At 51.1% G+C, this 24,966-nt stretch overlaps 1 protein-coding gene across 1 annotated transcript in view; it reads right to left on the reverse strand.

Annotated features, from left to right (window-relative positions):
* Window positions 1-24,966, reverse strand: part of Hspg2 (heparan sulfate proteoglycan 2) — a gene marked incomplete at its 3' end in the record, with an annotated part of 83,857 nt that overhangs the window by 46,586 nt on the left and 12,305 nt on the right. Inside the window, exons 2-3 of the mRNA XM_017802049.1 lie at window positions 1,281-1,416; window positions 607-651 (exon numbers count right to left, since the gene is read on the reverse strand). Of these exons, the coding sequence (XP_017657538.1) occupies window positions 607-651; window positions 1,281-1,416 (181 nt within the window). The remainder of the gene's footprint in view (window positions 1-606; window positions 652-1,280; window positions 1,417-24,966) is intronic.

A 24,966-nucleotide genomic window follows, 5' to 3' on the forward strand; every position in this document is an offset into this window, starting at 1 on the left:
CAGGTGGATCAGACCAGAGTCTCGGTAGGAGACATTCCCAGGATGCATCAGCATGGGCCACTCTGGGATATGGCTTATGTTCATAAAGCCACCTGACATTCCCGTTCCCAACCCCAGCTGGGTGCCAGGCTTCCTGTGGCCCTATATAGATCTACTTGTGGGAAAACTTGAGGCAGCAGTCAGGTCCAGGTGCTGTGAGGGCACAGTTCACAGTTGGCCAGGCTGCCATGGGTCAGCCCTCCTGCCTGCAGTGGCCCAGGTGGGAAGCCAAGTTCTTACATTCAGATGTTCCCTCTTCAGCAGCTGAGGGGAAATACCTCAGCCCTGGAGACACCCAACCTACTCTGAACAACGAATGCTGGTTGGTTTTTGCCCCCTGCCTTGAACCTTGTGCCAATGACACAGACAAACACCAAATTTGGCCATCCCCAACATTGCAGGCACTTTCGTATCAATCCAAACAACTGCCACTTAGCAAGTAAGCCACTCCCCTGATCCCAGAAGGGAACGCCCAGGGCAATCCAAGCAGCCCTGGGGACCTTCATCTTAGAGATAGGGGCCTCTGTAACCAGGAGGTCTGCTCTGGAACTTCCCTCAGCCACTTACCCATCTGGAAGTCTCCGCTGCCTAGGTCTCCACTGCCCAGGCCATCTGCAAGCAAAAGAGAAACTTAGATTCATTGTGTTCGTATGGGGTACCAGGCACTGTTGTAGGTCCCTGGCCCAGAAGTGAAGGGTCATATGAACACAGAATGCTTAACCCCTCTCCTATAGTCAGCTTGGACTTAATTCTGGGCAGAGGAATCAGATCAGCCTGATCTCCAAGTGGGGGCAAGGAGAAGGTGGGGTACAGGGATAGGAAATATCCCCTATTATGCATTGCCAGCCATCTTTCTTCCCTGCTGGTCCTGACAGTCCCAGGCTGCAGAGAGGAGGTCACAGAGATTACAAGTGAAGAATGCTAGGGTCACAGGACACAAATGCCCACCTTTTTTACTTATAATTTGTTTTACATTTATTTATTTGTTTGTTTTGCTTATATATGTATGTGTGTCTAAGTCAAAGGACAATTTGCTGCCAAGTGTGGTGGTGCACGCCCGATCCTCTGCCTCTACCTCCCAGGTGCTAGAATTACAGGTATGTGCTACCACATTCAATTTATGGTTCATCTCTTGAGGCCCCACCTGGGATGACTTTCTCAGGGTCTTGTGAAGCTCCAGTGGGGAAAACCAGAACTGTGCCAGACACCACTCCATCCCCAGGAGGGGAATCCTGACTTACCTCCTGACGCATCATCGGCCAGCAGGTCCTCATCATCAGAAAGGTACGTGTAGGTCCAGCCAACCTGGCCCATTGTGACAGTCTCTGTGTCTTCAGGCAGAGAGAGGCCATCATAGGCCCTCAAACTGTGAGTCACCTATGGGAGATGACAGTCTCTGAGTCACCCTCTCCGGTTAACTGCCAAATTCCAGAGCTCTTCTTACTTCAGAGGGGACCCAGCATTGCAACCCAAAGTTCTCACAGGGTTAAGTTAGGCTCAGCGTGCCTAAGAGAGGCAGGAGAAGGCTGAGCCATTGTGATTCAGCTTCCTCAAACCCCATCAACCCCTCAGAATCCAACTGTGCAAATTCTGACCAAATCTTCAAATACAGCTGACAGTAAAGTGAAGTGGTAAAGGATGGTGGCTTCTTTATCTTTGGGGAATGCAAGGGACATCTAAGACATGAAAGGAGGCAAGGGACACAGACAGGTAAGGAACAACCTAGGCTAGCAGGGACAAGAGACATGCACAGGTAGAAGGGCGGCCAGTGTAAATATGAAGGGGACACAGAAATGAAAGGAGCCTGGGGCTGGAGAGGTGGCTCAGCGATTAAGAACATTAGCTGCTCTTGCAGACAACCTGGGTTTGGTTCCCAGCAGCTAACAACCATCCAAAATTCTAGTTCCAGGAGATCTGATGCCTTCTTCTGGTCTCTGAGGGCACTGTATGCATGTAGTGCACTTACATGCAAGAAACATACTCATACACAGAAAATAAAGATAAATAAATAATTTGGGGGGGTTCTTTTTGAGACAGGGTCTCCCTGTAGCCTCAGCTGTCTTGGAACTCACTATGTAGACCAGGCTGGCCCTGAACTCACAGATACCCGCCTGCCTCTGCCTCCCAAGTGCTGGGACTTAAGGCGTGCACCACCACGCCCGGCTAATTTTTTTTTTTTTTTTTAAAGAAGTGAAGATGCTGGGCTTGGTGGTGCACACCTTTGATCTCTGCACTTGGGAGGCAGAGGCAGACCGATCTCTGTGAGTTGGAGGCCAGCCTGGTCTACACAGTGAGTTCTAGGACAGCTGGGGCTACAGGGAGACCCTGTCTCAAAAAGACCAAAAAAAAAAAAGTGAAGGGAACCAATCGGACTGCTGCTTACCACAGGTCCTCTGCCTGATCTGGTCTTGAAGCCTGGCTGCAGACAGTATGTTCCGCTGCTTATCATAGAGTCAACTGCCCATGACCTCAGGCTAACACAGAGCCCAGCACAGCTTGGCCTGAGGCATCTGTCCTAGGAGAGCCTGAAGGGCCCTGCACAGAGGCCCTGACACCTATAACCCAAGCTTTTCCCAGACATGGCTGTGGGCAGTGAATGCTTGTTTCTTCTTGGATAATATCAAGATGTTTCCAATGTTGACATCCAGGTAACTGAGGGGGAAAACACCCATGAACTCGAGTCCCCAGGCACAGGAATGCAAGATTCAAAGGCCCCCAAACAGTCCAGATGTCCAGGGCCTCAGGCACTGCCGGTACTCAGAAGTATCTGAGCAGTCAGGTCTGGACAGAGGGAACTCAGCTCCCAGTGAAAACCAATGGACTGTACCAGGTCATGAAGCCCAAGCTGAGGGGAGACCCTAACTCCATGCAGCCCATGTTCCTCATGCCTGCGGCTGCAGGGCCACTACCATGATATTCTTCCTCCTCTTGTTTCTGGGACCAACTCTTACCCTCCACGTCTCTCCTCAGGCCCTCTAACTGATGGGTACTGAAAAGGCAAAGGGAACCAGGCAGGCACCTGTAATCCCAGCACTTGGGAGGTGAAGGCAGGAGGATCAGGAGTTCAAGATCATACTTAGCTACATAGCAAGCAAGCTGGGGGTCAGCCTGGGTTACGTGAGGCCATGTCAGAGTGACAGCCACTAGATGCCAACGACCACATATCATGTGTATTCACTTATGGAACTTCATGGTAAGGGGGAGTCCCAAGCATAGTGACAGAAGGAAAGATCAACAGTTGCCTGGGCTATGAGCAAGGCAGTGGGGTGGAAAGGGGCACAAGACAAGCTTTGGGGTGATAATCCAGCATAGCCATCTCATCCTCATTATTGGCCTCTATGCTTGAAGTGGGTCCGTTTTACTGAATTACCTGAGCATCAATAAGGAGGACAAGAAAGGAAGTCCTGGGGAGATGATCCTGATTCCCTGCCCTTCACAGCCACCTTCTGCCTGGCCAGGTCCTGGGCCCTGCTGGGCTCACACTGTGACTGCCTATGACTCCACTGGATAGAAGCACCCTGGAGGCAGGGACAGTACCTGGTTCAGCTCCATGATTTCACTGCATGTGCTCAAATCAATGCTTGAACGAGTGGATGAGGGACAGCCGCTCTGATTCCAGTGCGTCAGGAGATGGCGTGCGTGTGCGTGTGTGTGTGTTTGTCTGTCCCATCCTCCCCTCATCTCCTCCCAGCAACCCAACGTCCCTACTAGGCTGTGAGCTCCTGGGTTTAGGGGCTGAGCACCACTTCGTTACTTTATGTTTGCAGGACTGCTAAGACTTGAGTAAGGCCTGTACTCCCACACCTGCCACCTGCCACAACCCACTAGCCAGTCCCCATGGCCAAAGAGCAGTGCCACCTCCTGGTCCCACAGGCACTCATCCCTGTCCAAAGTGGTGGCCAGAGCACTTGTGGGCCATGTCCCCCAGGCAGGTGTGTGGCTTCAGCACCTAAAGACTGGGAGCTGAGCACAGTGGCACCCGCTGTAATCCTAACACCCCGGAGGCAAAGGCAACTTCAAAATCAACTTGGACCTTACTGAGACCTTATCTCAAAAACAACAACAACAACAAAAACCCAAGGGTTTCAGATACCTCAGTGGTTCATGGACAGAGTGTTTGCCTTGTGCAAGACCCTGGATTTGATTCCCAGCAATACCAAAAAGCAACAACAAAAAAATCCTCCAGGGCTGATTCTTGGTCCCTGCTGCTGGTTCTTATCTCAAGTCTGATGTAGCTATGAATGCCCAGGAGACTCTGACAGCCCCAGGGTAAGAACAAGACCAGAGGCTCTGTCATCTTCCCTGCCTGGGAGTAGAGGTGGCCAGATGGTAGGTCTTGAGCAGGTTCTGACTAACTCAAGGGGAGTATGAGGCTAGAGTTGACGCAGGAGCACTGATTGGGGCAGAGAAGGCTTGAAAAGGACATACTTGAGTCCTCTCTAGGTAAGGAGAATCCCTGTGTCACTGTCACACCATCCCCCTACCCACACAAGCAAGGCTACGAGAGCCAAGCACGGGCACACAGACTCCTGGCACCGTTTATGCACTGCTGTCTGGAAAGGAAAGCCCTGGTGCTTAGCTAGGTCCTGAGCTTTCCCCAGGGAGGAAGGAGTGGGGGCTGAAGGGAGTAGTGGCTTGGATCGGACAGGAAATAGCAAAGTGAGATTCAATAGGGAAAACATGCTGGGAACACACATCTGCTGAGAGGGGAAGAGTGCGGAGCACTGAGTCAGAAGTCCCCTAGCCTCAGACACCCAGGTTGTAGATAGACTCAGATTCTAGCAGCTCTTACTTTACTTGCAGCTCCCTCCCCAGGGTCTGAGGACGCAGGGGCAGCCCAAGACTCTCAGTGAGAGACTTAGACAGGAAGGGCAGAGACTTCATTTGCAAAAAGCTGCTGAGCCAAAGGCAGCTAGCTGCATTTCACATCTGGAACAGGAGATAGAGGCCTGGGGAAAGAGGCTCCAGAAAGCAGACGGGGCTGAAGACCTGGCTGTAGAAGGGATTTGGGCATGAGCTAGCCAGTCTGGGCTCTGCTCAGGGACAGTAGAGCCAGCATTCACCCACAGAGCACTTCCTTAGCACCAGGCACATGTGAAGCAGGCTGCAGGTGCTAAACTGTAAAGAGGGAACAGGAGCAGAGACAGCTGGCTCAACAGCTGCGGCTGCAGGAACTGGGATGAACCCCTGAAGTCTGGAATGAACCCCTGAAGTCTGGGATGAACCCTGGTGATCTGGTTCCCACACCTGAGCTCTTACCACTGAGCACTGCAGTCCCCGGGTCTCCCGCTCACAGAGCCAACTAGGCCACAATGCATCTCACACAGGGCATCTCAGCTGACAGAGCCTTTCTGAGATGGTAAGGCAGCACACACAGAGGGTCTCTCTGGCAGAGAGAGGACTGAGGCCTGCCAGGAAGACCTTGCCTGGATCATAGTGGGGCTAGCCCCTGTTGCAAGGCCTGTGCTTATTAGGAAAGGTGGCTGGGCTGGGCTGGACTTCCAGGCTAGCCATGAGACCAAAGCAGAGGGCAAAATCTAGAAGCCCAAGGCTATCCCCAACCTGACCTGTTCCCTGAATGGCCCAGGGGGTGCCAAGCTGGCAACAGCCTGGGCCCGGGAAGTCTGTACCTCAGGTCCCAAGAAGGACTGTGTGCAACCAGAAGGTCAGAGGCAGAAATAGAACCCAGGCTTCCTGCCCTGTAGCGGGTCTCTGGCCTCCCAGGAGCCCAGCTTCCTCCCAGAGGAATGGAGTCCTCAGGCGAGGGCTGGAGGAAAATCTGGACCAGTGAGGAAGGAGCCAAGCAGAGAGGGGGATTTTCCAGACCTGTAGGTTCCTGAGGGGGTTGGGGGCAGGATGACTGACTCACGCAGGCCAAGGCCAGAGCCTGTTCTAACATGCTGAAACATGCTCGGGGCAGGGAGGTCCCTGATGGCAGCTACTCTCTGAATCCAGGTAGGAGCACAAAGGCAGGGTACCACACAGGGATGTCTGGGAGGCACCCACTTCCTAAGGCTAGGTGTGTCCAGGCCCTCCTGGTGAGGATGAGGCTACACATGGAGAAAGGTCCAGGTTCCAAGGTTTACAGAGGTCCAGGGGGACAAGGAGACAAGGGACAGAAGCCAAGTCTTTCTCTCTAGCCTGGGTGAGGCTGTAGGGGGAGCCAAGGCTGGTTAGGACAGCTCTTGGAGTGGAGAAATGTGGAGTACACAGAAAATGACCAAAGCCTACAGCAGGAGGACACAGGTATCAACAGGACACAGGGTGCTGAGTGTGGGCCTTTCAAAGGTTATGTGGTTAAGACGGTTTCTGGGACTGCTGAAACCAAAGCTGATGACAGTCAGGAATATAGTGAAGAGAGGACAAGAAGAGCCAGAGGGCCTGGGGAGTAGGCTCAGAGGGGCTGGGGAGAGGGCTCAAACACAGGGACCTGAGTTCAGATCCTGAGCACCCATGTAAAAGCCAGAGACATGGAGAATGATCAAGAAAGACACCTAACATCAACCTCTGACTTATCTGCAAGCGCGCGTGCACACACAGACAGACAGACAGACAGACACACACACACACACACACACACACACACACACACGCACACGCACGCACGCACTCACGCGCACACACACACGCACCCATGGACTGACTCCAATGAGACTTTCTCAAGCTAGATACCTTCCCTTCCCACACACTACATGGACAGACCATTTTGCTCAGAGGGTCACCACACGCCATCTACAAGAAGGGAAAACCCAAGAGCTCTGTTCATTGTTTTTGGAGACAATCTCACAATGCAGCCCAAGCTAGCCTAGGTCCTCCTGTCTCAGCCTCCCAAGTGCTGGGATCACAGCCATATGCAACCATACTTTGCGGGTTTTTTTAGTCTTTATTTTTGCTTTGTTTGTTTCCTTGTCTTTTAAGACAAGGTCTCTTGGAACCCAGGCTGGCTTGGAATTCACTATGTAGCCAAGAACAACAGTGAACTCCTGCCTCCACTTCCCCAGTGTTGGGATTACAGGAGTGTGCCACTGTGCCCAGCCTGGTTTCCTTTCTTTGATTTTCTGGTTTTGTTCTTGTTTTTTTTCATTTTGTTTTTGAGACAGTCTCTCATTGGCTTGGAACTCACCAAGTTGGTTAAACTGGCTGATCAGTGAGCCCCAGATACCTGCCTGTCTCTACTTCCCCAGTGGAGTGCTGGGATTACAAGCATGGCACCACTATGCCTGGCTTTTGTTTTGCATTGGGGATTAAAGTTGGGTCCTTGAACTTTCAAGGCAAACACTTTATGGACTGAGCCATCTCCAAGCCTGTGTTTGTTCTTAAATGCTTAAAGCAAGCTCTTTTGGCCCTACCTCCTGCCTTGAGCAGACACTAGGCTACGAAAAGCTCATTTAACAGCATAGAGGGTGAAGGGCCACACAGTTTTGGTGGTAGTGTTCACGTGTTTGATTGTGGGGTGTGGCCCCAGACTCCACTGAAGACATCACATCATGGCAAGGACATGCTCTGTGTCACCTTTCTCAAACCTGAAAACTTCTGGATCACATCCAACCCCCAAAGGTTTTGGTTTGGAGACTGTGAACATGTATTATTATTTCCATTTTATAGATGAGGAAATTGAGGCTCAGAGAGGGTGATCTATATGGGATCAGGTAGGTAAAGTACCTATTGTTATGCCTTCTATATAGTACGTGCTCAATAAGTGTTAAAATCAGTACCATGCAAGGGATCAGAGTAGAGGTTAGGGTAGGTATGGCTGAGGGGCAAGAGTGGGGAGGGGAGGTGTGGCCTTAGGCCTGGGGTTGCCTCCTGGTCTGAGATGAGGGAGGCTGGTTGGGTGGCAGGGCCTTGGCTAGGTGAGGGCCACAGAGCTGGGTTTTTCCAGGGCTGATCCTGGGATAGCCTGGGGGGCTCTGGGTTTCTCTGAAGACATTCTTTACATGCCTTGGGTAGCCAGCCCACAGACTCTCTTCATGGTCCAAGCCTGAGGCTGAGATCCCTCCACCCCCACAGCTGGTCTGGAAGGTCTGAGCTTCAGAGAATCCCCTGGGTGGCTGCAGCTGCCCAGGGCAAGGCTCCAGGCACTGGGGCTGGAGTGAGCTCACCTCATCAGAATCCAGAGACAGTAGGGGTGAAATAACCCTGCCTGATCACCTGCCTCCTTCTCCCAGGGTCCACTAAGCCACAGCCCCAACCCCCTCTTATCCCTCTGCCATGATGCAGGCGCCCAGGAAGCCCTCAAACGAGCACCCCACACACATACTCCAGTTGAGGCCCCAGAGCCAGGGCCAAGGTGCCCCACCCCACCCCTAGGCCTCTCAGTGCCCTGTTCATAGGCAGCAGACAGCAGAGGGGAAGGAATCTGTTGGGGCAGCAGTTTGCCATGCAAACTGCCAGGGCGGGTGAGTGCGACACAAAGGCCAAAAGGCCTTTAATCCCCTGGCAGTCTGAGAGGGGCGCCTGGCCGGAAAGGAGGTGACTGTGGCAGGCCTTTGTGCTCGTGCCTCTCGGGAGGCCTGCCAGCTTCTCACACTTGGGCCCTCAAGGCGGCAGGACCTTTGCCAGCCACTCAGCCAGGAAGAATGTGATCCCAGAGGGGAGGGCAAGGGTTGACACTCAAGTCCCACTGTGAACCAGGTGCTGACCCAAGGTCTTTATGTTTAGCACTCAAATTCATACCAAGTTCACAAGAAGGCAGTGGCTGTAACCTCATCTTACAGATAAGGAAACTAGGCACAGAGAGGCAAAGTTACCCACCCCAGGTCACACAGCTGATGGGAACTACATTTGATACCAGGGTTCTGGGCTCACCTGCTTGTCTCTGCTAGTTCTGACCTCTGACATCTGCTCTCACAGGCCTGGGATGTGGAAAGGTTACATTCCAGCCAGAGCCTTGAGGAAGCATTAAGGAGGCCCAGGGAGCAGGAAGCTGGGGTTGGAAGTTTCTAGGTCTGGCCCTAATTCATGATGGGGCTTTGAACAGGCCCGCTGGCTCCCTTCTCTTTTAGTGAACTTCAGTGGGTCCCCATTATACATGCCACCTCAATTGCACGTGACTTGTATTGCTGTTTTGTTTTAATCTTTTCCTTTATTTGTTTTTTTGAGACAGAGTCTCACTATGTACTCCTGACTAGCCTGAAACTAAGGTTAAAGCCCAGGCTGAACTAAAGCCCAGGCTGAACAAAACTTTTGGTGATCCTCCTGCCTCAGCCTCCAGAGCACCAGGATTGCAGATGTGTGCCACCACGTGGCTGGCAAGTGGTCTGGAGCTCTTGGGGAAACAGTGGACTCTACAGTTATCCAGTCTTCTCTGAAGTGGCCCATGTCTTAATACCCCTCTTGCATAGCTGGGCTCTTACCTGAATCCATCTGCTTCTGATGGGATGAGAGAGAGCACCAGATCCAATGGTAAGGTAGGAAAAGCCAGATGCCAGGCTCAGTCAGAGACCATTTCAGACCACTGTGGCCACTATCTGTTTCTCTATCTATTGAGAGGATCCCTAGCCAGTCAGACCTGCCCTTTAAGGTTGAATTCAAGCCATTTCAATGTCCACTTACTTAGACTTATTCTGCTGAGCTCTTTTAGAACTCACTGTGTAAACCAGGCTGGCCTTGAACCCACTGAGATCTGCCTGCCTCTGCCTCCTGAGTGCTGGGATTAAACGTGTTGTACACCACCACACCTGGCTCTGCTGAGCTCTTATAGAGGGGTGAAGAAAGCCAGGGCTGATGGTGTATGCCTGTAACCTTAGCACTGGGAAGCAGAGGCAGGCAGATGACTGAGTTAGAGGCCAGCCTGATCTACATGAAAATGCTGGGGATTTGGCTCAGTAGAGTGCTAGTTTAGCATGCACAAAGCCCTGGGTTCGACTTCCAGAACCACATAAACTGGGTTTGGTGGTGCACACCTATAATCCCAGCACTGAGGAGCTAGAGGCAGGATAATAGAGTTTAAGGCTATCCTTGGCTACATGGTGAGTTTGAGGCTAGCGTGGACTACATGAGGCTCTGTGCTCCTGGGGAGGCCAGACCATTGAGCCAATGGTGGCCACACAATGTGAGAGGAGGGAGGCCCAGAAGGCCACTCATTTAGCAAAGGGGGATAAGGGAGTCTTCCCAGGAGAAAGGCTAATACAGCTGGTCATGATAAGTTTTGCCTGAATGGAATGAGGACACAGGCTGTGTTAAGCAGGAGGACACACTGGGGCTCAGAGATGGTGGGGCCCGTGGCATGTGGGAGGCAGGAGTGGTACCGGGGGACACATGATATAGAAGATATCAGAGCAGTGGCCACCTGGGCTTTGCACTTTTCCATTTCCAAGGACTCAGACCTTAGCTGTGCACAGACCTGGAGCTGGGTGCAGAGGTCAAATCTCTGCAGTCTCCCCAGCCACTACATTCCCTCAGGCCCCCAGGAATGTTCCAGGAATGGGCCTTCCCTGAAGGCTATGGGAGCCACCTACCAGCCCAGGGAGTACTCAGGAATCCCTCTGGAAAATGACCCTGTCACACCCGCAGGCCAGGTGTGGTCAAGGTGGGGGTGGCTTTCTTTGGAGCTGCCCAGAAGAAAGTCTCTAGGGGCTGAACATTTGTGGCCAAGCACAGCTAGTGCCAACCGCCTGCAGTGTTCACGTGCTGCCTGCTGTCCACTGCCCGCCTGGCGTCTCAGCTTCCCTCGCTCCTGGCAGGAGCTTTGGGGCAGTGGCCTGTCTGTGGAGCCTTGAGGCTACTCCAGCTTCTTGGCTGGAGTCACCGGATACTAGAGATTTCAAGAAGGAAGCCCCCCACCTTCACCCAGGCTATGGGCAGCTGGGGGATATGCTCCAAGTTGAAATGAGACACCAATAATGAGAATGTCTATTTCCTAATCCCACTACATTAGGCCTCTACGCTGCCACTGACTGACCAAACGGTGAGAAGAAAAACCCTGACTATGGCAACTGGGTTCTATTTGATCTCTCTCTCTCTCTCTCTCTCTCTCTCTCTCTCATACACATCTCACACATACACACGTATACACACAACCTCCTTGCTGTGCTGTTTCCTTCTTGTCTCTCAGCTACACTGTCTTCTCAACAGCCCCTTCCTACCCCAGGACCTTTGCACTTGCTCTCTTCCCTGCTCCCCACATATCCCATCAGTCACCCCTCTTCTCCAGTTTCTGCTCAAATGTCACCTTTCAGAGATCTGACCAGGCTACACTCCAGGCCTGGAATCCATGATAGCTCCCTCTCACTCCCTGGATCTCACTGCTTACTTAACTCTGTACCTTTAACACTCATCCTTGCCTCTACCAGAAGGAGTTCTACAAAGGCAGGGCCTCTGTCCCTGGGGCTTACAAGCTATTTCTCTAGTACTCAGCACATGGTTAAGTGCTTACTAATACTTGTTAAATTCAAGAATGGATGGGGTTTAACAGTGAGGAACCCCGGGCTCAGAGAGCCAGCTTGCCCAGAGTTACAGAGCTGCAAGACCTGAGACAAACAAAGACCTGAGTCCAAACCTGGAAGGAACTCTGTACCTCCTGCCATCTCTTTGACCCTGATGTCTGACCCATCCTGCTGGATGCCCACCTCTTGGGGATAAGAAGTTACCAGAGTTCCTGAAAAGGGTGCCAAGGAAGGGGGCGGGGCTTGTTCAGGACAGCCTGGCAGCTGAGCTTCAGTGAGGCACTCAGCATGAGCTTCCGTGGGCTTTCACCGCAGGAAAAAACAGGCAGCTAGACCCTGATCCAAAGAGGCCAGCATCCTTGCCCTGAGATTTCCTCACCTGCTTCCAGGAGGAGGCGAAAGGGGCAGTAGGCTGAGCCCAGGGCTGTGACAATGAACATGAGCAAGGGTCCTCCTCCCTCATGAAAAATACCCATTCCAGGGCATGGTAACTCTGGGAGAGGAGCATATTGTCCTGCAGACAAACATACCTGGGGAAGACTGGTGGAACACAGCTGAGCCCCCACATCCTTACTGTCTCCCCAACCTCAGCGAGGGCAGAGCTCACTATATATACTGGTTTCCAAACTTGTGTACCATGGAACCTTTCCATCCTCCAAAGCACATAGGGCAGAAGTTCCCTATGAATATACTTAGAGTACACCTACTCAATGCACCACCTTCCCCCTCAGCTAACCTGAAGGAAGGCTGTAGACACAAGATTTGCTATTCCTTGTTTACTACACCCAAGGGGCTTTGAAAGGGCCTTAGAAGCCACAAGGTCCCATGGGACAGAGGAAAAGCAAGCCAGGTGACAGGACAGTGGGAGGCAAGAGAAGTTCTCTTCTCAGGTGACTTCTGCCGAGTTCTACTGGAGAAGACAGAGACAATGGGCCAGATCTTAGCCACTCTGGGTCCATTAGGACCATCCTGAAGGACTGGGATTGCCTATATTCCCAGAGGAGGAACTAAGCCCAGCTGCTGAGCAGGAACATGGGACCCAGGCCAGCTAGAGCCTGGGGTACATGCAGGGGTGGGGCAGCATGGGTCAGGAGGGCCTGAGAATAGGCTCTCAGCCCCCTTTCTTTCAGGCTAGTTCCCTCCCTTCCCTGGACCTCAGACCCCACCTCTGTCAGACAGTGAAGTGGGCTTAGGTCAAAGGAATATATCTAATCTGTTCTCAACAGCCTGGGGCACTTCTAGAAAGAAGGAGAGACATAGGCAGAGTTTGCATCTCCTCTCCCAAATACATACTTCAACTGAAACAAGTCCCCCCTTTTCTATTTTATTTTCTGACCTTCTGGTTCAGCTGTGAGGCCCAAGCAAGTCACTTTACCTCTATGTGCCTCTGTTTCCCCAACCATGAAGAGTATGTGAGAATTCACGGTCCAGTCATCCCTCCACACCTGGGGGGATCCACATCTGTGAACTCAATCAACCACAGACTGAAAATATGACCAAAAGTATTCAGAAACAAATTGTGTTTGTACTGAATATGGTTTTCCCTGTCGTTCCTTAAACAACACAGTGTAACAACAATTTGCACAGTTTATATGTTCTATAGAGATTATCTCAAGTATATGGGAAGATGGCAGCTGGGAATGTGGCTCAGTTGGCAGAGTGCTTGCCTAGCAGGCACCAAGCCCTGGGTTCCATCTCCAGCACCACATAAACAGACCTTGGTGGTGCATGTCTGTAACTTGCCTTGGGAGATAGAGACAGGAAGATCAGAGTTCAAGGTCATTCTCAGCTATATATTGAATTCCAGGCCAGCCTAGGCTAAAGGCTATAACTCAAAAATAAATAAAATAGGCCTAGAGAGATATACTGCTCTTACAGAGGACCTGAGTTCAGTTCCCAGCACTCACACCAGGCAGCTCAAAACTACCTGTAATTCTAGGGGCTCTGACACTCTCTTCTGGTCTTGTAGGACATTTGCATTCAGGTGCACACACCTACACCCACACTTCCCCACACACATATACATAAATAAAAATAAATCTTTTAGGTGAGTGTGGTGGCTCATGCCTATAATCCCAATGCTCAGGAGGCAGAGGCAGGTGGATCTCAGCAAGATTGAGGCCTGCTTGGTCTACATAGCAAGTTCCAAGTCAGATGGGGCTACGGTAACCTCTGTCTCAAACAAACAAACAAATAGTAATAATACAAAATATAAATATAATAAGGAGCTGGAGAGATGTCTCAGCAGTTAAGAGCACTTGCTGCTCTTGCAGTGGACCCAAGTTCAGTTCCCAGTACCCACATCCAGCAGCTCACAACTCCCTGTAGCTCCAGCTCCAGGGAATTCGATGACCTCTTCTGGCTTTCAAGGGCATCCACATACACGTGGTGTGCTTACACACACATAAATATAAACATAAAAACAGAGTTAAAGCCGGGGGTGGTGGTGGCACATGCCTTTAATCCCAGTACTTGGGATGCAGAGGCAGTTGGATCTCTGTGAGTTCAAGGCCAGCCTGGTCTACACAGTGAGTTCCAGGGCTATAGGGAGATCCTGTCTCAAATAAAAAAGAAAGAAAATAGAGTTAAGTATACAGGGGGATGTGTGTAGATTCCATGTAGTTATCATGATATTGTATGGAAGAGGCCTGAGCATCCTCAGAGTTTGGTATCCATCCCCCACAGACACTAAGGGACAACTGTAAGAATGCCTACCACACAGGGTTATTGTGAAATCAAGTAAAATCATGTGATGCAAACAGCACTAGTGCACAGTAAATGCCATGTCCTAGCGTTTCCCTGCTTGGTAAGTCTAGAAGCTTTCAGCTTCATTGGGCTCAAAGGTTCCTTCTGGCTTTGCCATCTTAGCATACTGAAACCCTGACACAAATGTTAGGATTCTAAAATCTCAGGTTGTGACTCCTCCCAGTGAAAGTGGGTGGGTTATAGAGAGGGGATGACAAGGACGAACCAAAGCCATAGGAGCCAGGCTGGGGTCATCACTACCATCACACCATAATCATTTATGTCTCTCCACCCGGCCTGCTCCAAAAAGACTGTAGGCAGCTTGTAAGATGAATGCACAATAGCAAGAGAAAATGAGCTAAATATATGTGAGAAACCCAGGCGTGGGCAGACAGACAAGCCTGCGGAGACAAGGCTGGCCAGAAAGCAGTGCACATCTTTATGAGGCTCCAGTGGATAATGAGAAGAAAGAAACCAGACCTGTCCCTGAATCCACATCCCTTGCTAAGAAGAAACACAGGTATTCCTGATGTAGTGTCCTGAGGGATGAGGCTGGTCTGGCACCCTTCTCTGCCTTGTTTGTGGGGCTGGCATCTTCTCACAGTCCCCTGACTGTGACCCTTTGAAGCTGAGGCCAGAGACAGAGGCCACAGGAATCAGGGAGGCAGGGACAGAGTCAAGGGAGTGCCCCTCCACCTCACCACTTCATCCTTGGTCTGTGCAGGATCTCCCAGCACTACCAAGCCCAAATGTAACCAGTGCTCAAAATAGCCAGAGCATGCAAGGGTGCCAGAAGCCCTGGGCAGAGGGCCAGGCTAGGCCTGCCCACAGGAGGACCCTGCAGGCCAATGCACACATCCCTGGTGCACAAAGGGGAATCTTTTCCCCAGGCACGCAGGCCTCCCTGGGAGTCCCCTACTTACTGACTCCCCCTTTAGTGGCACGTTGCTCACGCGGTGCACAACTCACACTATTGCCCTGCCCCTACTTAGTGGATCCCCCTTTAGTGGCACGTTGCTCATGCAGTACACCACCCACACTGTTGCCCTGCCCTTCCCAGGCCTTCCTGCAGAAGCCAAATGGAAAAGTCTTCGCAGAAACACAGAACCATCATCCTACCATATAGGGAAACGCCCCGGTCCTCCTGCTCCCCACCTCTAGGCCCAGCCTTCCTCAGGACCCACAAAGGCTCTCTCAGCTGCAGGCCAAGACAATGGGGGCTATTCTGGGTGGTGTGGTGTATTTAAAGTTTTGGCTAGGCCTCTTCCCAGGGGAACAAGAGGCCTTGCCCTCTGCAAGACCTTCCTGAAATTGTCACCACCCAGACCATGATGATTGCGTCCCCTACTATTCCCAAACTCTCTAGGCTGAGCTCAACAGCAGCAAGCACTAGAACCTCCATAGAGCAGGTACCCCAGGCCACCCATGATCTCTGGGTCCTAGCACTCAGGGGCTTGTGGCACTGCAGCTTGTGGATAACAATACCCGCATGTGCAGAGCACAGCGGACGCATCTGTGGTTAACATGAAGCCATGTCTTTCAAGCCACTGCAGGGCGTAAACGTAAACAGTGTGTGGGAGAAACTTGTCTATTTTGTCGCTGCTCCTTCTCCAGCACCTGGCACACAGTAGGCGCCAAATATTTACTGATGGATACAAATATTTGTAGGATGTGTCTGGAACCCCTATAGCATGCAAAGGTGGTTACTATTCCATAATGACAACGCTGCCTGTTCCCACTGCGAGCATGGTGAGTCTGTGCTCATTATTTCATTTATTGGCTCAACAATCCCAAGAGGCTACTATTATTATTATTATATTTTAGAAACAAGAAGACGAAAGTTCATTCCAAATGGTTGACGAGGTTTCCCGAGGCCTTAAAAGTACTCAGTGGTCAAACTGGGAATTGGACTGTGAAGTTTCTGTCATCCTGCATGAGTGCACATTAAAGACAGGAGCAGGACACTGAGCTGGGGTCCAAGAGGCAGAGGTTAACCACAAAGTTGCTGCATGACTTTCAGCAAGTCACTGGGATTTTCTGAATGTGTTTTCTCTTGTATAAAACAGGACATTCATCTTTGGCCTCTGATCTTTAGTGGGATCAAAGGAATTAAAGGATGTGGCCAGGTCCCTCTATACACCCCAATGTCTCCCAGAGGCAGTGCTGGGAAAAATGGTGGGAAGCAGACTGGGAGGAAGAGGGTGCCCAATAAGGGCTCAGGAGCAAAGCGCAGCAGCTGCTCACAGCAGCTGGTGACAGTGCTGGGCTCAGCCCCAGCTGAGAGAGAAGGGCAGTCTGGGAAGTCACCTCTGGCCCTCCTCTGTCACCCTTGCCCACTGACAGCTGCTGGGGCCTCTGGGCCAAGGGCCCCACAGCAGGCAGAAGAGAGATGGCGCTAACTGGCTGGGGTTATCTCAGTCCTCAGCAGCCACTACCCAAGTCCCAGGGGCCTAGCTAGGCTCACTGGCCAGGACGCCAGGCTCACTACAGCATCCACCCCGAGCCCTTCACCCAGTTCCCAGAGAGCCTGGTTGAGTGAGAGTAGAAGGCTGAAGCAAAGATCCAGGGGTGGAACTTGGGCTGGGGCCTACTGGCATTTTCTGCCCACAGCCTCTCTTGCAAGCCCTTTGGGGGGCTTTCTTAGAGGCTATAAACTTGGCCTACCACAGGTCTCTCTCAGCCTTCCACTAGCAGCTGGCTCCAACCCACACACCTCTCTCCTCTGAACTCTTACACACCCATAATTACCGTTAACCGTATTTTCCAGGCAAAAACTCAAAGAAATCATAGAACAAAGACTTTGTGGGCTATTTCCGGTTTCAGAGGCAGCCTGGGAGATGTAGTTTGGATGCAGAGGTATTCATATTACTGCAGCATGTTAATACTTCTAGGAAAAGACTAGTGCATTAACCATGCTCTACTAATAAGCCAAAGCCATCCTAGGAAGGGTACGTTAGCCACATGCCACCTTCTACCACTGGACACTGAATACTAACCTGGGCAGATCACTTGATCTCTCTAAGCCTGTTTCTCATTGGAAAATGGGAATAAAAATGACGTCACAATCCTGCTGTGAGGATTCAATAGAACCATCTAAATGTTTGTGTCTGGCACTTAGTGGATATGTCACCTCTTCCCTTCCTTATTTCCCACTCTTCTTTCTAGACCCCACCACAAGGAGTGAGCTATCCAGAATTGCCAGGGAGAACAGTTCCTGCTCTGTCCCCTCACAGGCTCAGTCAGACTCAAGAGAAATGGCTGCAGAAGATTCCAACACATTCCTGGATCCTGGGCTACCGGGGCTAGAAAGGATTACCTGACCCAATACACTCACTTATCAGAAGGAAAAACGGAGGCCCAAGAAGGGGAAGAAAACAGGTCAAGGATGATCAGTCAAGGTTGGAGGGCCTGAGTTCAAATCCTTGCTCAACACTGCTGGCTGCTGGGGACTTTACATTTGAGCCTAATTTTCACACCTCCCAACCCTGTGCAGGGCAAAGCTGGATGTTTCTGTCATGCATTTAGAACACAGGGAAGACACAGCTCTAGAGAGGAAGAGTCTGCAGGGACATGGTGGGGGAGGCCGACTCAGGACCTAGGCTTCTTGGCTGCTAACACAGGACCTATGGCTTTCCCTAGTCACGCCTATCTTTCTTGGGGACAGGGACTCCCCAAGGCCTGGATAAGGGACCAAGCAGATGAGGGCCTGGGAGTGTGGCAGTAATGAGGTCTTTGCTTGGGGAGCAGGGGACTAATAGGGGCCTAAGGCCCAGGTTCCTGGGACTACATATGATCCCTCTATCATGTCCTCGGCCCCAGAGGGGCAGATCCAGAAAAAAGAACAGGAAGGGCTGGCAAGGAAGGGGTGCCTGTCCTTGGCAGGGAGAGCTCCAAGCCATTCCACACCAGGGACTCGGGTTACCGGAAATGGTAAATCTCTCTGCTGCCTGTCACCTCCAACCAGGAATGTCTGCTGCCTGGGGGAACATCCCGTCCATGCATGCCTAGACAGCCCAGGGACACTGGGGGCCTAGGCCTATCCTCTACTCCCTGCCCCAGCCCTGAAGCCTTGGGTTAGCCACTGGTCTCTAAGGAGCATCTGTTTTTCTGAGGCAGTGAGTCTGCTATAACTGACTAATTCCAGGGGAGGTAGATAAAGCTAGAAGGGAGATCCCAGGAACTGAACTCCTAAACCTAGTCCATGCAGTTCTACTACAAGAGGATTCTGAGGACTGGAGAGATGATTCAGCAGTTAGGAGCACTGGCTGCTCTTGCAGAGGACCTGGGTTTGATTCCCAGCACCCACATGGCAGTTAATCACTGCCTATAACTTCAGTTCCAAGAGATGCAACACCCTCTGCTTGCCTTCTGTGGGCACTGCAGGTACACATACATATAAGCAGGCAAAACACTTATACACATAAAATAGAAATAAATAAAAATGGATCCTGAGCCTCCAGTTGGAGTGAAGACTCTGATTTGTTAACCTAAAACACAGGGCAGCACAGGGTGAGTTCTGGGGTTAGACTAACTAGCAAGGCAGCTTGGTTTTGCCACTTGACAGGTGAACGACAGCGAGGAAGTGACTGCAGCCCCTCCGACTCTGCACCTGATACAGCGGTGATAAGAGCCCCTGGTGGGGTCCCTGTTTAATTATTAGAGCTGTGCTCAATCATACAGGGCCTGGCACTCGGGCCATTGGGACAGGACAGCAAAGGGAAACAGAAGGCGTGACTATGGGCTCAGGGAGGTAGGACAGCATGGGGCTCAGCCCTTAGGGAACTGACACTAGCTGAGCTAGAGACCATGAATTAATACTCTAAAATGTGTATGTCAATTGTTGAGAGTGTTAAGAAGAAACACAGCATGGGGAGGGGGCAGGGCGTGGCTGGGCACAGCCAGCTAACCATAAGGGAGGCTTACAGGAGTGAAGGAATGGTCAGGTGCTCCTAATGAGGAACAGTATGGTAAAACAGCAGCTATATCCATCAGCCCTGAGGCAGGAGAATCCTAAGAATGTTCTGAAAAGTGCCAGGAGGCATGTTATCTAAGTGTCATAATTGCCCTGGGAGCAGGGTGTTCTTACTCTATTCCCCAGATGAAGTAGGTTGAGGCTTGCCTAAAGGCATGGAGGGACTAGGATCATTCCTTCTTCTTAGCCAACTGTCCTTAGAGCTCTAGTGGTGGTGGTGGGGGGGAACGACAACAACATGGACACCCAGTGGGAGAAAAGCCCAGAAGGCACCAGAGTCAGAGTTCTGTTTCCAGAGCAGGCCAGCCCAAAACTCTGACAAGTTTCCTCTCCATGTCCTGCCTCATGTTCTTCCAGCTCAGGGACCTGCCTGGTTCTTTTACCTCCTAGGGGATAGAGGAGCCAAAAGAAGGGAGAAATGATGATGGAGCTGGACAGTGACCGTGGCTTTTCTGGTTCCCTAGATCTGAAGTTCCCGCTGACGGTTGTGGGTGTAGGATAGAAACTCACTCACTTGAACAGCCCAGGGTGGCCTTCAGCCTGCTTCTTAAGAGTGAACACCCTGCCTATGCCTGCGTGGGCCTTGCCCCCCACTTGACACTCAGGATTCAGCCACAGGTGGCAGCCACGCCTCTCAGTCCTAGGACCCATCCCAGACATAGTTCCCCCATGCTCCTTCCTGAGCAGGCAGAGACCCAAGACCAGGATGCCAGAGATGACTAGCCCTCATGGGTACTGGGCCAATAGGAGACCCAGCCAAGTGCAAACAGCATGCTTGGTGTCCAGATCCAGGCGAGCTGGAGTGGGAAAACTACCCACTGACCCTGTCACAACAAACCATCATCTCTACCCTACTGAGGGGCCCAGGCAGCCGGCTTCTCTGCTGGGAGTTCAGGACACACTGGAAAAGGGGCAGTGGGAATCTAGGGGCTAATAACAGAGGGTCCAGATGCCAGTGGCTGAACACAGGAGACCAGCAGGGCAAGGCCTAGGGGAGTGGTGGGGAGGCAAAGAGGGGTGGATGAAGCCAAGTCATGGATTCATTATCATTATAGGTGACATACACAAGGGGAGGATGAGGGGACTTCACCCTGGCTACTGTGAAGGCAGCAGGATGGCCCAGCTCCATGAGAAGGTTAATCTAGTAAGCCTCCAGGGGTGGTTTCAAATGATAGTCAGTGCTGTGAGCCCAGCAGCTCCTAACTGAGGATAGACAGGGCTTTCCTGTACACACCAACACTGCCTGACAGTTTTCCATCAAGATGGCAGGGAGGGCCCTGTACCTGTGACATCCAGTAAAGGGCCACCTGCTACATAAGACTACTGAGAAATGTCATGTGACAAGTGTAACCCAGACACTGTTCACTTAAAAATCTTGTTTTAAAATTATTTCACTAAGCCGGGCATGGTGGCGCACGCCTTTAATCCCAGCACTCAGGAGGCAGAGGCAGATGGATCTCTGTGAGTTCAAGGCCAGCCTGGTCTACATAGTGAGTTCCAGGACAGCTGGGGCTACAGGGAGACCCTGTCTCAAAAAGATCAAAAAAAAAAAAAAAATTACTTCACTAAGTTTCAATGTTTAAATAGTCTCATGTGGCTAGTGGCTACCACAGTGGACAAGTGCCTACTAAGTCATCACCAAACCCTGGGCCAGTCCTGGAGGTAGCGCTGTCTCCATCCACAGAAGAGAAAACTGAAGTTTGCCCAAGGTCAGAGCTGTGCAGCTGGTAAGCCTCTGAACAGACAGGAGAGTGTGGGCTGGGTGCCTGCCAGTGCTCCCCACCCAGGGTTATTGTCGGTGCTGGGCAAGACTAACGGAAATTGTACATGCGAGAGATAAGGCCACCTCATTAATCAAGACATCAAGTCCCTTTGCTTTTGGTCCCATGTCTGCCAGCTACACGGGTTATCACACACAGACCAGAAGTTCTGACAGCCATTTTATAAAAGGGCTTTGATTTTCTACATGAAAAGAGGGCAGAACAATAATGGAATACTCCAGCTGGTTGTGGGTCCAAGTCTTTGTGATGAACATGGAGACACTTCCCTGACAAGAACACAGTAGGCTTTCCCCTGTACCACCCCAGATCTGGAACCCATGTAGGTCACAGACCAGGATGGTACCTGCTCTGAGGAACACAGGGCCTTTATTATACATGCAGTTCCCTCCTTATGGGGTGTTGCATCCCCTACTCCAATCTTCTTGTCACCCAAAGCCAGCTTAAGTTGCGGCTTCTACTTTGAGACCTCTGACAAAGGCACCTTTCTCCCTCACATATCTGCAGGCCTTAATTTCTACTTTACAGCACCAGAGAATCGGTTCTAATTATAGTCATTTCAGTTGCTCTCCTTTGGGACCAGAGTTTCTTGGGGGCAAATGTTGGGTTATTTTTTCAATCAACATATACATATATATGTATATGTATGATGAATATATCCCTTTTTTCCATTACATTTAGAGTGTGTGTGTGTGTGTGTGTGTGTGTGTGTGTGTGTGTACGCTATGGGGAGGGGCCTACGGAGGTTAGAAGATAACTTGCAGGAATAGGTTCTCTCCTTCTACCATGTGGGTCCCAGAAATTGAATTCAGGTCATCAGGCTTGGCAGCAAGCGCCCTTACCAGCTGAGTCATCTCTCTAGCCCAAATATATACATACACATAGTTTGCTTTGTAGCTTTTTAAAAAAGTAAGGGCTAGAGAGATGTCTCAGTGGTTAAGAATGCTGACTGTTCTTGCAGAAGTCCCGGGTTCGCATCCCAGCACCCACATGGCAGCTAACAACTGTCTATAACTCCAGTTCCAGGGGATCCAACAGCCTCGCATTGCATGACATGGGTGCACTTATGTACATGCAGGCAATACACACATACACATAAAATAAAAATAATAAATAAAAAATGAAAACAAATAAAAAAGTAAGACAGTGCCTTTCTATGTACCCCAGACTGACTTTAAATGCATGGCAATCCTGTACCATTATATATGACTTCATGCACTGCTGGGGATTGAGCCCGGGGCCTCAAACATGCTAGGTAATGTAAGCACTCTACTAACTGAGCTACATCCCCAGGCCGAGGCTAGAAATCAAGAAAAAAGAGCACAGGCTGGATGTGGTGGTGCACATCTTCAATCCCAGCATTTGGGAGGCAGATGAGGACGATCTCTGTGAGTTCAAGGCCAGCCTGGTCTACATAGGGAGTACCAGACAGGGCTATTTAGTGAGATTGTCTCAAAAAAAAAGAAAAAGGAAGGAAGGGAGGAAGGAAGGAAGGAAGGAAGGAAGGAAGGAAGGAAGGAAGGAAGGAAAACAAGGCATGGTGACCCACATCTTTGATCCCAGCACTCAGGAGGCAGAAGCAGGTGGATCTCTGTGAGACAGAAGCCAGCCTGGTCTCCATAGCAAGTTCCAGGACAGCCGGGGCTACAGGGAGACCCTGTTTCTTTGCAAAAAAAAAAGTAAAGAAAATTAAAAGAGAGTGCTGGTCAGGTACTGAATGCTACGTAATGCTCAGTTTTGTTTCGTTTCCTGTATGATAAGGGGGTTACAGAATAGGGGAAACAGGATAGCACCCCAGGATCCAAGACTATGCACATGGTGGCTGTGCTGTGCCTCAAATATTTGCTGCTAAATGAGCTCAGTACTGGATATAGCAGTGATGGGGAAGGAGACAAAGTGACTGGCTCCCCTCTCTTGTGTTTCTTCTCTTCCTTATGACCTATGAGGGAGGGCACTGTGGACATTAGTGAGTCTCTTTCCTGGGACAGGAGTACGCACTGCAAGTGACTCTGGCAGACTTCTGTGTCTGGAGGTGCCAAGCCTGAGCATGGAGGAAAGTATGCCATGGCCTTAGATGCTGCTCAAGCCTTGGCTCTCTTAAGCCCTGCTCTGGTCTTCAAGACCCCATCCATCTAACTCCCCATCCCTCTAAACCCTAGGCCAGCCCAGAGAGGGGATGAAGGAGAGTGTGATAGCCCTCTCTCCTGTGCCGTTTTTACAGCATCTAGTGAGGTTGATAGTAATTCCCACAGCACAGGTCCTTTTTAAGATGAAACAAGACAGTGAGCAAAGTGGCACTTCTCTAAGCACCTTGGGAACCTTGTGCAGACTTGGATCTGGTGGGTCTGGGCAGGGCCTATGACTGCATTTGCTGAAGAGTTCCCAGGTGAGGCCCATCCTGAGGCTGCACAGACCTCCCCTGGAGTCACAAGGACTCAAAGGACTTAGACTACATTGTGCACAGAGCCAGCCCTCCATAAAGATCGCTAAGTTTTCTGTTCTTTTGAGTCTATCCTCCTAAGGAGTTAGAGCTTCTTTTATTACTGTGAACAGTGAGGGCCAGTGGACTGCCTGAGCACAGAAGACTATAAAGAGGCAGAGAAGCAAGATTCAAGGCCAAGTCTGCCCATCCATCTTTCCCATGCCATCACGCCACCCAAGCCCCGCCCATCTCAGGCAGCAGCCACAAGCAAGGAGCTGTGGACACCAGAGCCCTGCCCTCAGCCCTACTCCTCCCTTGGCCAGCCCAAAGAGGCCCAGGGCTATAGCCCCTATCCCTCAGCTGTGGTTTCAGGGAGGCTCCCCTCCATCGCCTTATAAAGAGACTCAAACTGCTGTTGAATTTTCCACAGTGACCTGCCTTGAGCCATCCCTGAAGTCTTGATGACCAGCCACCTCACACATTCCTTTGGGAGCAACATTACCTAATTTAACCAGCACCCCTGTTCCCCAGGGCTCTCAAAATAGCACTTGCCAGGATGGGGAAATGCCCTAATGCCATTGGAATAAATAGTTCTCCCACCATCTCCTGCCCCAAGGAACCCAGTCCAGGAGCAAGCAGGCTGAGGTGGACTCCAGCCCACTCTTATCTGCCCCCTCCCTTTTTTTTCTTTTTTTTTGAGACAGAGACTCACATAACCCAAGCTGGCCTCAAACTTGCTAAATAGCTGAGGACAATCTTGAACTCCTGATCCTCCTGCCTTCACCTCCCAAGTGTTAAGATTATAGCTATGCACCACCACACTGGTTTATGCAGTGTTGGGAATGGAACCCAGGACTTTGTGCATATATGGCAAGCACTCTACTAAGCCACAACCCCAACTCCTACTTGCCTTCTTCATGTGTGTCCCTTCAATGTCCCCACTTCTTCTCCTACCTCGAAGCCCTCGGGATCCTGTGCTTGGGCGGCTGTCACCCTGATGACCCAAGACTAGGGTTCAACTTTTACTTTCTCCTAAGCACAAAACTCCTAACAGTAATAGAATAATTGCTATCATCCCCCAGCTATCAATTATGACCTAAACACTTCCGGCTCCTGCAGAGAAGGAGTTAGCATTCCCTTCTTGGAGATAAGGAAGGGGACTTGATCAAGGTTATAAAGCCCAGTACTTGCAGGTGGGGGTTGGAAGCCAAGTCTCAATACCCCAAAGTCCTGGTCACATTACCTCTCACAAGGGCTCCTCTGTACTGAGTGGGCCTCAGGAAAGGCATGTAGGGGTTTCAGTGCTAGAAGGGGGTCTGCTCACATGAATTCATCTATAGCTGGTCTAGTAGTTCACATTTCACCAGGATGTTATGGCCCTAAGAGAGTCCCCAGATCCCCAGGAGTACAAGCTGACTCAGAGCCCCCTCCCCACCCCAGAGCCCCAGATTAGGACTGCCATATAAAAGTAGGGAACACCCAGGCCACTGACATACTGGTTAGGGAGCTGGGAGGGCGGGCTCTCTACCACAGCCTGGGGTGATCATTAACCAGGGCAGAGCTGGGTAGAAAAATGAGGTGAACCTCAGGGGCCTCCTCCTCTGGGATGACCTGCAGTTACAT

This window comes from Nannospalax galili, unplaced genomic scaffold, assembly GCF_000622305.1.
Source record: "Nannospalax galili isolate Female #2095 unplaced genomic scaffold, S.galili_v1.0 scaffold184, whole genome shotgun sequence".
Taxonomy (NCBI): domain Eukaryota; kingdom Metazoa; phylum Chordata; class Mammalia; order Rodentia; family Spalacidae; genus Nannospalax; species Nannospalax galili.